Below are 12,387 nucleotides of genomic sequence, written 5' to 3' on the forward strand. Positions count from 1 at the left end.
CAAGCCTCTGTAATTATCCAATCCTATCATAAAATCACACATGGACTCTGGTTAAAAAGCTTATGCCATTTCAGATATATATTTATTGCATGCTAAGAGCATTTGGTATGCAAGCATTCAAGCTCGCAAACTCCCCAGATCAAAAACACAGAGACTGATGTGAGCAGGAGGTCGTTCACTGGTCCACGTTTTTGACTCGCAGCACCACAGGGACCGAGGTGCACGGGATCATTCCCAGATCCGTGATGACTAAGTCCACGAAATCAGGCGGCGTCACGTCATACACCAAGTTAAGCAGGCCGAGTGAGGGCACGTCCTGCCAGTGCTCTAGCTGAGTCTTCCCTTTACGGGTCACAATGAGGTCATCGGGGTCATCTGGCGAGGACAGATAAAGATTCATTCTCTAATCTGATGTTTGGAAGAAATCTGATCGATACAGAGTCAGCATTTGAAATTTTATATTTATGTTCAACAATTCAACGAGCCGCAGACTATTTCCCCCATACCTAGTTCATTGGACACGAAGGAATCTGTCTGCACCCTCTCACAAAACTTGTAGGTCTCACAACACACCAGCACAGGCACGTTAAAGGCTTTGGCCACCAGAGCTATCTGTGACGTCCCCACGCGAGACATTACGTAACCGTTGGCCAGCAGAGCGTGAGCGCCAAGGAACACCTTCGATACCTATGGAGGCCCAAGTTCAAGGTGTTATGACATAAACGCACAAAAAAAACTGAGTAAAGAAATTGAACGTGCTTTGACTACTCCTTGGGTAAATATCAATGCCTTGCTCTCTCTACCAAGGCTCGAATGTACCTCTGGAAGAATGTAGGAGACGGCCGAGATAAGGACGTAGGTGCAGCTGATGCCTCTCTGGACAAGGCGCCTCAGGGCCTCCCGGCCCTCCAGTCGAGGCCTGCTGTCCACCACGATCACACGGAACTTTATGTTCTTCTCAAAGGCCTCGCACAGGATGTGGTTGACCAGCGACGAGCTGAGCAGAGAAAGGAAACAGGAGTAGAGAGATGGCGGTGATGTCAGAGGAGAATGTGGAAGGAGAGTGAGAGTTTTATGGGCGAGACCAGAAATGGGGAAGAGAAAGTGTTAGCGTGGTTAAAAAGTAGGATTTTAGGTCTGGATACACGAGTGTTGCATTTGTTTTGCATGACAAACAATGAAGCAATGTTTGGTAACAGGGAACTGCAGACTCTACAGCTGAAACTAAAATACACACAGTTGCATGTCAGCTTTCAGAGGCTTACCATCCATAAACTAGAATGACATCTCCATTACTGATCTTTTCTATAGAGGACTTGGCAATAGCTTTAGCAGCAAGGATGATCTTCTCATCAATGTAGCACTCGATACAGCTCAGCAGTTTGCTCTTTGCCTAAACAGAGAAAGAGAGACTGCATGAGGGGGTGGGGGGGGAGAGATAGCAACAGTAATCAGTAATATTAAGTCTAATCTATAGAATAGGTCCGCTGCAACATGTTAACTTTATGATCTCTGGCTGAATTGTGAGAAAAACAAGTGTAACAATGACCTCTTCTTCTTTGCATTGACTAGGAATATTGGAGATCTCTTTCTTGATGTATTTGATTGCATTACCCATGCTGGCTGACAGAGGGCGACACTGATTCAAAAAACTGCAAGAAAAATAAGTCAAACGATTAATTTTATTTGTTAAACTCTAACATTTAATTCATTAAGTGGCACATTAGGAGAACAGTTAGTAGTAAAACATTTGCCGATTAAGACTCAGTAAAACTAAGTCATGATACATGACTAAACAATTTTTTTTTTGTACCTGATATAAGGTTTCAGCTTGTTGACCAAGTCTCTAGATAGCTCCTCATTTGGAGGCGTAGTATAGTCCCTTATTACCTGAAGCGGGAAAAATAACATTGCTTTTAGTTTGTTCATTTTAAATCTGTTCACAATAAAAAAAAGTGTGTCAACCTAACATTAGAGAATGCAATTTCTGAAGATATTACGGTGGGTGTGCTTGCTGCTGAAAATGTGACGCTGAGCTGCATTGTTGGATGGACAGCCAGGAGCTGAACTTTGCATTGCTTGATACTGGACTGTATTGCTGACTTAACTTTGTATGAAGGAGGAACTGAAGGAACCAGTAACAGTAACATTGCAACAACATGAAGGCTATGAGGAGTGTTTCTCCATCTTGCATTTTCATTGTAGGTAATTACAAACAAATGAAACCTTGCTTTTTTGGTCTAAACACAGGAGACGAAGGACAATGGGACGGTAAAGCCTAAACAGTGTGTTCTCTGTACCTGTTTGAAGGCATGCAGCAGGGCAACAGAGCGCGCATTGGATCCTGCCACAATGCCCTGTGAATACTGGAGACCCAGGCGAACTATAGCAGGATGAATCACTGTGGAGGGAATGCTGCAACAGACAAAAACAGTCTGATGTAAAGTCATTTTAAGAGATTAAGACAAATTATGGGCACTACATAAATCTAACTCTTCTCAGACAACACAAACAACTTACTGTACTATATAGTATATTGTCAGTTTACCTGAGTTGCTGTGTTAGAGGGGCTTTGCGACTGTACTGGTGGAGATGAGAAAACAGGCTGACTTTGTAGCCGTAGTCTGACCGGAGTGGGATCTGAAATGAATCAGATAAGAGCCCACTGTCATCAATTCCCAAGAATTCTGAGGTTAAAACTGACACCATGAGGTTAACACACATTCACAGCACAGCCTATGCAAAATTCATAAGTAAAGTTCAATGGACCACAGTGATAAATATAGGTTGCTATAGAGCCAAATTCATGTATTACCGATTAAAGACTACTCTCAAATGTTTCTCTTTGGCAACACAGAAAAACTAAGTTTTATTATGTATGATTTTGTTGTAAAAACTTTCCAAACACAAAGATGGAGTGCAAACATAAACCTGCACAGCAAACAGCTCAGTGTTGTGGGTAAACATGCAAAGAACAAAAAGAAACGATGAAGACGTTACCACCCTCTAAAACGAACACATCCCACCGACACACCACCTCTGTCTCAATGGACCAAACAACAAATTTGCATCCTTAACTTTTCAATTCCATAGTGGTGCTCAGTACGATAACGATTACAGGTTAGCAAACAAAACTAGACAAATGTCAATGGCACACATTTACATTTAGGAAAGTCAGACCTTTACATTTGTAGCAGCATTGCACCCTGGTGTCTGAAAGAAATGTTAGGTATGATCACATGCAGTTATGACTCATGGTTATGTGAGGTTGCAACCAGTGACAAAACATGAATTACACACTGCCATTTCTTAACACACTGTATTTTAAGGTTGATGACAACGGTTTAAGAACTATCATTAAAGAATGAGTAATGACAAGTTATAAGTTAACTCAGAAATTACTTTCATTTTACTGGAAGTGACCAAATGTAACTGGAAATCGCATAGATATCCTTGATCCCTTTCATTAGGCACCTGCAGCAGACATTTGGTGTTTGTTATTACCAATAAGATTGATGGGAGTCAACATCTCATTGTGCTCAAGATTTAAACAAAAAATGCCAACAAATAGGATGCTCACAAAATGTATGACTGGCAGTGTATGCTCATTATGTCAAGGCAAGCTCTCCTAAATCAGACAAAGCATGCTTTTATGACTGAAGGTTTTTAGAGATGACACATAAAGTAGCTAACCTGTTGTCTTTCCAATTTCTTTGCCAGTTTCTTTAAAACGCCCGGGTTGTCCACTTGGACATGTTCTGGGAGCCTCTTCACCACTGGAAACACAGAAAAAGTGTGACTTTCTCCACAGTATATGAAGTAGAATTTCAGAGTGTCACTACTTACGCAGACCTCCTGGCTACAACAGTACCTGGCTGCAGCTCATTAGGCGGTGCTTTAGGTTTGCTTGTTGCAGCCTGTTTGGAGGCCCTCTCAGCCTCTTGCCGAGCTCTCCTCTCTGCTTTCAAGTCTGCTTTACTCTTAGCTGGCTTGTCTGCCAGGGCAGGTGTTTCTGAGACAGGCACAGGAACCGGTGCAGGAGCAGGCACTGCTGAAGGAGCTGCGGGACACACAGCAAGGTCAGGGTACAGATTAATTATTGGATCACAGAAAGAACATTTACTTCACAAATATCACATATGTGATCCACTTTCAGCTGCTAGCAGTTGATGCTCACTGCACAGCAATCTGCTGTGACAAATTAATACAATTGGGGTTATGTGACACATTTCCATGCATTCAACTACATCAGTCATTGGTGGTGTCCATATAATATGCACCTTTCTGTGTTGAGGGTTGTGTTGGAGGCTGGGAACCTGGGGCAGCTGCACTGACAGGCTTCTCTTCTTTGTTCTTCTTCTTCTTTTCACTTTCCTGTGAAGCCTTCTCATCTTTTCTCTCTTTGTTTTTCTTCTGCTGTTTCTTCTCTTTCCTCAGCCGTTGCTTCTCCTCTTTGGTCAGCTCTTTGCCTTCAGACTATTAAGCAAACATGTCAAGCAGGGGTTGAAAAAAAAACACAAATTAAGCCAAATATGTAGCCTTTTATGAATACCGTGGAACAAAATGTAAGTAACGTTACATTACTAACCTTTGCTCGATGAACGTCATCTTTAGGTTCATCTGTAAAACAACCAATGGATGATTATATAATTATGATCAATTTGTCGCATACTGTTGTTTTTGACAACGCGCAGTAATGACAGGACCAGTCTTTATTTACCTACCAGTCCTTTGGTGATATTGTTAGCTGACTGTATGACACTGAACTTGCTAGGTTTGCATCATGCTAACGACACCAGTCGCATTACTGGCTGGCTAACGTTACCATCACCTGCACAGCACAGTCAAACTTAAAACAGGCATTTTTAGTTGTTCTGTTCATTACTATTAGAAAAGATGATGCAATGGCATCACGATGTCTGCCGTTAAACTACAAACGTTAACGTACTGTCTCGCGCTCCGTTGACATGCTTGCAATGCTAACGTTAGCAGCACAAGCAGAGGGTTTCCCCCACACACACACACACACAAACACAAAAACACAGAGTATAAACGGAAGACATTTCCGCGCTGCGCCCACAGCAAAGTTATCATAATACCAAGAAACAGTTATAAAGTCCAGCTGTTACACACTCCCGAACTCACCTGTCACTCCACTGTCAGCCATGTTTACGATGCTGCTTAACTTCCTCTGCTGACTGCTGACTGCTGCTGCAGAAAACTACCACTCTGGAAAACGTATATCGCCCCCTTGTGGATTAGCAAATGCTGCTATCGCCTCTATTCGATGGGATGTGATTAAATTAGCAGTAATTAATTTAATATGATGAATTATTTTGTTATAAATGGTTGGTAGTTGTAAGCTTTTGTTCTATATTAGCCTACATCTCAGTCTGAAGTCATACTGTATATCTCAGAGAGGGTCCATTTTGAAAGTTAGCCTTCTTTATCATAACATACAAAAATGCAGTATATTACACCAAACAAATAGAACACGCAAGCTATTCTTTTTATTAACATTTTTGGTATTTGCTGACTTCTTGTGTAGGGGTTTCATGAGTTTTTCAAGGACGCACAGATGGGTGATGGAAATGGGTATCAAACCTGGGACTTTCATAGAACAGGATAGTTTCTTCAGAGACCTCCAGTCTGTCTTGTTGGCCTTGGCTACATTATCACTAAAAACACCAAACATCACTGAACATAAACAATATTATTGTTAGAAGCAGAGAGGCTGTCCGTGGTTCTGAATTCTCTGGTATAGACTCAGGGTGCACTGTCAGGCCACTGATATGCAATTTGACTCAAGAGTTTTAAACAAAGAATCAATCACACAAATAAAGAGGATGAAACATCTTTTAAATGAGATCCAAGACTTTGAGTGTTATTAATGCACATACTGTATGGTGATAATGACATTTTTGTAGTGTCTGTATTTTTTGTCCAATTTCCTGAATTACTTCCTCTATCACATTTATGTAATGAGATGCATATCTGAAAATGGCTTCATACTGCTATAGATGGCTAACCACACTGCATATTTTTTATTTGTTTGTGACAAAAAATAAACGTTCCGTTTCATATTGAGCAATTCCATTTACAGGTCACTAGATTCATGTTTTTTTTTCTGCTGCCTTTTTGAATACGCTAAAGGACATATGACAAAGACTACAGCTTCTCACAACATAATCCTACATGAATGGAAAACAGGGTTAACAAAAGTCATCATAACCTTATTATTACTTATTATTACTTATCATTATTATTATTATTTTACAGTCACCAAGTCTCATAGAGTCTCATTTCCCTTTCTGGTGGAGGTATTTTTGAATGTATTGCACATATGTACTACCAATTAAGGAGCCTTTTGTAGTGTAATGCAAAATGTTATCATCAGACTTTAACTGTACTGACTACATAGACTGTTATCAGAGTAATACTTGGGCAAAGGTTAATTATTTTCTACCACTCTATTATTTATCAAACACAACAAAAACCCTACATACACAGTTTTAAATGGTATCGTATAGGGAAATTTGACTCTATGCATATTTCATTTTAGAAGAAGACATTTTGAAGAAATTTTAATTCACCATTGTATGTTGTCAGCAATCTTTTATTTGCTTTTTCAAACATCCACTGTCATACAGGAAACAACCAACACCAAACTACCAGAGAACAAAAATAATCTATCATTAACAAACCCCCCAAAGTATGCAGCGTACACCACAACGCCACTGTGTCTTTGATTCCACGCTGACTGAATTCACGACGCAGTAGCTGGTTGAAGGGGACCAAACCTCACAGAAACACCTGACTTGGTTCCGTTTGACCAGCCACAGCAAGGCGTGTTGCTTCAGCTGCAAGAGGCGGCTGAGCGAGGGGGAGCAGGAAGGGGACATGCTGTGAGGAGGGGGGAGAGAGGGAAGGTTATAGGGGTAGAGGACATAGAAAAAGAAGGACATGAGAGAGGAGAAAGAGAGGAAATAGTAAGGGGAAATCATCTTCGAGGGGTCAGGCCATCATGTCCTCTTGAGCCTTACCTGATGAAACACAGAGAGAAAAAAAAATAATGTTATCACTGAGTCACTACAGACATATCCTGCATAGTTACAACACAGAAACGAGTGTCTCCATGTAACCATGCAGATAGTTCCTATTTAAAGGGTTTGGGAACCCTGACAGCAGGTGACATCGCCCTATTTCCTTCCAAATCCAGCCTACAGGAGCAAACCCTCACTCTCAGTGACAGCTCCACATCTCTGCCCTCCCTCCCCTCTTCCTTTTTTGAGAGCGGTTGCTATAATGGGTGACAGCTGTGGTCTGTCAATCCTCCTTGACTGTCAGCCGTTGGGGCAGGGCAGGAATTTTGTCAAGAAGTCCCTGAGTAATACTAACTGTGCATGTGCCTGAGCTGAAGGAGAGGGAACAGGCCTTTCACCTGTTGTCCTGCCACACACACACACACACACACACACACACACACACACACACACACACACACACACACACACACGCTCATTAACCCTGATATCCCCCTCCCATCTCATGAAACAGACAAAGGTACACTCAGACAATCGTGGAGAATGAAGCTACATCTTCTAAAACTGTCATTCAATTTTAAAAATAGACATTAAATCAAAAACCAAATCAGTGTGTCTCTACTTCCCAGTGAGGTTGGCGCTCAAGTCCCCTTGAAACCACACACTTCCTTACATTCCATAAGTGATGTATTAATATGGGGATATAAGGAAGCATGTCCTCACAAGGGGCAACAACTGGAGTCACCGCTCCTCGGACACAAAGCACCCTTTCATAGTCACAGTTGCAGAGTAGCAGGAACAACCGGCTTAACAATGGTTAACTGTGACAGAGCGAGGGAGGAAGGATAGGGTTAAAGAAACATGGCGGCTTCGGTCATCTGCGCCACAGACTTGTTAGATATTCAAACTTTAGTTTGACATAGTTTAAAGTTTATTGCTGTTAGAAGTATGGCTTATTTAAGGTTAATTTCATATTTTTTTCCCCTACTGTTATCTTCTAATACAAGGACTATCTGATACGAAAAGAAATATTGTTTGTACCTGACAATAAGTATTAGATTTAAGATTAATACAGCTAAATGCCAGCCCATGCAGTTTTTTGATGGGTAATGCTAATGTGATGATGCTGAACTCCCTTGTGTTTAAATAACTCTGAAAGGGCGAGGCAAATTCTGACATCCAAGAGACAAAGGTCAGAATCTCTGCTATTTCCTAAATATTATGCCATGCTAAGTCCCAACAACTGTAATAATGTAATTTCTTAAGAACAGAAATAAGAAATCAATGTTAAAAGGGCTTATATTTAAAATGCATAGAAAATGTTTTTTTACTCACCTTTATTGACTCCCGTTGCGTCTCCTATTGTGGTTTTCTTGTGGTGGGCAGCTGGAGTTGAGCTTCAGGCCACATTGGGTTCAGCCAGCCTCTCCTACACTGTCTTGCGATGACTTCCTTGATCAACCTAACCACTGTTATGTCAACCAGCTCCGAACCAAATGGCCATTAGAAAGACTAGCCCTTTTTCGTTGCTTAGACTGTGATGAGAATTTCCTGATCCCTTCCTGTGTCACACCCTCAGCTTCCCCTCACCTGACAGAGGTGTCAGGCTCTGCCATGGTGTGCTTATCTATCGTAAAACATACAGAAAACATCTAACAACTGGTTTGACCAATGCTTTTTTTTCACATGGTGCTGCAAATCAAGGAAACTAGAATGACTAAAAAGTCTGCAACGTCTGAATCTGTAAGACTTTTGACTCAACAGAAAACCATGTCAATGTACTGTCCATTTGTTGATGTCAAATATTAACCTTTTACATTAACCACCAACAAAAAAATTACAAAAACTTGTTGGTCAGAAAGCAGAGATTGAAAAGGGAACACTGTGACCAGAAACACACCGAAAAGACTAAACTCTCAGACCAACCTTATGCCTTGTCCCTGATGCTGCCCTTTCCACCCTTTAAAGCTAAAAATCATCTCAACTATCCCTCCCCAAGAACCATTCCACAACTTTATCCTGCCCCTCTGCTCTCTTCACCTCAGCTATCCTGCGATCAACCATCCTCTTCCATATCTGGCCCGGTGGATTGTGCCCACAACAGGCCTTGCAGATCGGCCTTTTCTATCCCACCAGGAGCACCCCCCTCCAAAGCGGCCTCCCACCTGTTGGTGTCCTTTAGAAGCCCGGGCCTCTCCTGCGCCTCCTGTCCAGCCCAATCAGGGCCCTGACAGGGGGGAGCCAGCCTGTGAAATCACACCTCTCAGCTGTTCGCACTGGGCTCGAGATACCCTACACCCCTGCCGTTTCTCTGTTCAGCCCCCACCCCACCCTGCCTGTATTTTACACCGAATGTCAATGGCTCCTTTTTGGAGGAAAAAAAAAGAAAAAGAGAGTAAGAGAGGGATAGAGAGAAACAAGGAAGCAACTGCACGATGGGCGTGTTTTATTGGGTTTGGGGGGTACAGGCAGAACAGAAGTTACAGCAGGCCACGAGTTACAGCTGAAACCAAGGTTGAGTTTCATCCCAGTTTGTTTTCTGCGCTTCACTCTTGTTTTGTTGTATCATTTACAGTATAGGAAAAAGTGAACGTTGACAAAGCATTCACAATTTTTACGTGATCACATGATGTCGTGCAGATGATGACCTATGTAGGGTAGCCACAAGACAAAGCAATCTGCTTAAGACTCAACCAAATGTGGTTAATGATTTGAGAAACTGTAACGAAAACCTCCATTAATGAAGCACAGCCAATGATATGTGAGAAGTGTGAATAAGTTCTACGGGTGCTCTTGTGGCACCATAAACACAAGCAATAAATTCTCCGGTGGCCACAAGGTGACCATCCTGCAGCCATGACACTTACAAAGCAACAATGAATGTAATATAAGCTGCATTTGTGGGGAGGGAAAAATCTAAGAAATTGGTAAAAATAAAAAAGAGTAAGTTGCCAATTGAAGTGCAACTAGTTCTCATCAGCCATCATGTACACATATCATTTTTTTTCATCGTACTTGCTAATTATCTTCTAGGTGATCATATAGAATCGGTAGATCCTTATATGTCTGTTTCGAAGCATCTGTGTGAGCATACAGTGATCACCAATACTGTGGAGGCAAACAGGCCGAGCTCAGGGGTTCATTTTCCTCTGCTGCAAGCACAAGCCGCTCCACTAAGGTCAACACCTGTGTTCTAAAATCAGCGCTGGGGTTGGGTGTGATAGGAACCCGGGCCTCATTCACAGAAAGCTCGAGCTCAGAGAGGGGGGCTTATATTGAAACCTAAACCTCTCGCTATTTTCGAGGCACTCGCCGTCCACAAATAGCCACCCCATCACATCTTTGTAGCTCCCGTTTTTCTCCGCCACAGGATGTTGTCTAAATTCGACAGTTGTTCAATATTTCCCATGGCTCAAAGCCAGGGTGTATCACAAATGCAACATTTCCACAAATGTTAGCTATGCGCCAAGGCCTTGCCAGATATATCTGGAGTGTTGGGAATATCAGATGACTTTTGGTGTTGAGTGGATTCTCGGTCGCTCACACCGGACACAATGGTTAAGACACAAATCATAATCCTGCTGTTCCTCTTAACAGGACAGCTGATCACTGTCACATAACTGGCCGACAAACAGGGCAGCCAAAGTCTCTCATCTAATCATCTGCTTCTCTTTCATCATGTGTCATGCAAAAGATCTCATCTTACTCTGTGATTTCTTTTCATCTGTCAACCCCTCTTCTGTTTAATTTATTTGAGTTCCAATCATCAGTCTGCTGATCAATTTATAGATCTAATGAAAAACGATCATGATCATCTAATGTGTGAATGTGATTCAACGTTAAGATTTCCCTACTTTAAAAGTTCATAGTTTATTTAAAAGAATAATTAAGCCAAAATTGGAAGAAGACAGCACAGGGGCTCAGCAGTCGTGTTGCATGTTATCGACAAATTGGGTCAGTGAGGTTATTTTTAACCCGTGTTCGCATACCGGGGCCCCCGTTTGCTAATCACTTTTTTCCCCTCTGTCATACCCATCTACCCCGTTGCCAATGTCCCACTGCTTCTGGGGAGGTCACAACACACTTTTCTTGGCAGGAGGAAATAATTTCCCTCGGGACAGCAGGTACAGTAGGAGTTAGACTGACTAACCCCAGAGCAGTTTCTTCAACAGTGGATAGCATGGATTTCTATTGGTATAAATAAACTGGCAGCTGACACCAGATCAGGTCCTGCACATGCACAGGATGGGACAACCTCGCAGATTAACCCCTGTTCTTTGGAAACTCCCAGCGGGAGGTGGAGAGTTAACAATGAATCAAAGTGAAAAATGATGTGAGACATACTGTAGATTATAATGTATTGTGTGTATTACTAAGGAACTAGAGCAAAGAGCGAAAAGATGCAGCAAGTAAGAGAGAAAAAATCCCACCATATGAGCAAGTAACAACCTAACATTTAAAACGGGTAAAGGATAACGATGCTTCAATGAGAAACCAACATTTAAAGAGTGCCATGTTGCTGACTCATTACGTCGTCTGACATTAATGCCACTCTCTGTCCTTCCCTGGGCACACCAGTTGCCAGGGCTGAGGTTGACACAGCTGTTGCAGGGAGCCTGGTCCCGTGTGGTAAAGCGATGTAGCAGAAAGGGCAAAGGTCACTGGCATTTAGGCTAAAAGAGAGAACAGGTGATGGAGAGGTGAAGGCAACTCACTCCCAGAGGGGACAGAGGCATTAAGATGGATGCTTTGAGGTTATTAGATATGTGAATGAAGGACTGTAAAATGTATTCTAATGATGATCTTATTAAGAATCTCTATTTAGCTCTATGTAACAATTTAACATAATTCGACATTGGTCATGTACAAACAAAAGGTGGTCCTCTCTTGATTACATTTAGCTTCATTCATATATATATATATATATATATATATATATATATATATATATATATATATATATATATATATATATATATATATATATACAGGAACTATTTAAAGTTGAATGAGGGGTGGGTGGGAAATAATAATAATAAATATTCATCCCGCTCCTTTTCGGACAGTTTGAAAATATTATTTGTAATACTCTATAGATATTCTTTTTTCTCTTTGGTGTGTTGCTATGCACTTATTGTGTTTTTATATTTTATTGTTATTTTTTCGAAATAAAAATAAAGAAAGAAAGATATAGATTTCTTGAAATATGGCACCCTAATTAGGCTCTGATCTGTTACTAAAGCAGCAAAAGGTGTTATGACAGGAAACACATCTCTGACTTTTCTCACCAACCAAACAATTAGGACATAAAAGGGTTCTGGGTGTTGCCCTGGGGCCTGTGTCC

General features: G+C 41.5%; 1 protein-coding gene and 1 long non-coding RNA gene across 3 annotated transcripts; both read right to left on the bottom strand.

Annotated features, from left to right (window-relative positions):
* Positions 1-51: 51 nt before the first annotated feature.
* Positions 52-5,254, bottom strand: eif2b4 (eukaryotic translation initiation factor 2B, subunit 4 delta). 2 transcript variants are annotated; one of them, XM_039782040.1, is made up of 14 exons: positions 5,146-5,254; positions 4,589-4,620; positions 4,281-4,476; positions 3,872-4,060; positions 3,694-3,776; positions 3,181-3,213; positions 2,549-2,640; positions 2,301-2,415; positions 1,814-1,890; positions 1,550-1,652; positions 1,266-1,393; positions 820-997; positions 507-687; positions 52-375 (listed from the first exon to the last, which is right to left on the bottom strand). In XM_039782040.1, the coding sequence occupies exons 1-14, from the start codon at positions 5,165-5,167 to the stop codon at positions 176-178; spliced, it is 1,629 nt and encodes a 542-aa protein (XP_039637974.1). In that variant the 5' UTR covers positions 5,168-5,254; the 3' UTR covers positions 52-175. The 2 variants fall into 2 exon arrangements, with proteins under 2 accessions (XP_039637974.1, XP_039637975.1); XM_039782041.1 differs by lacking the exon at positions 3,181-3,213.
* A 1,344-nt stretch (positions 5,255-6,598) lies between these two features.
* LOC120546287 lies at positions 6,599-9,226 on the bottom strand. Its single transcript, XR_005636852.1, has 2 exons — positions 8,379-9,226; positions 6,599-7,043 (listed from the first exon to the last, which is right to left on the bottom strand). It is a non-coding gene; the product is annotated as an uncharacterized LOC120546287 (long non-coding RNA).
* Between the last annotated feature and the right edge of the window lie 3,161 nt (positions 9,227-12,387).

Source organism: Perca fluviatilis, chromosome 18 (assembly GCF_010015445.1).
Source record: "Perca fluviatilis chromosome 18, GENO_Pfluv_1.0, whole genome shotgun sequence".
NCBI lineage: Eukaryota > Metazoa > Chordata > Actinopteri > Perciformes > Percidae > Perca > Perca fluviatilis.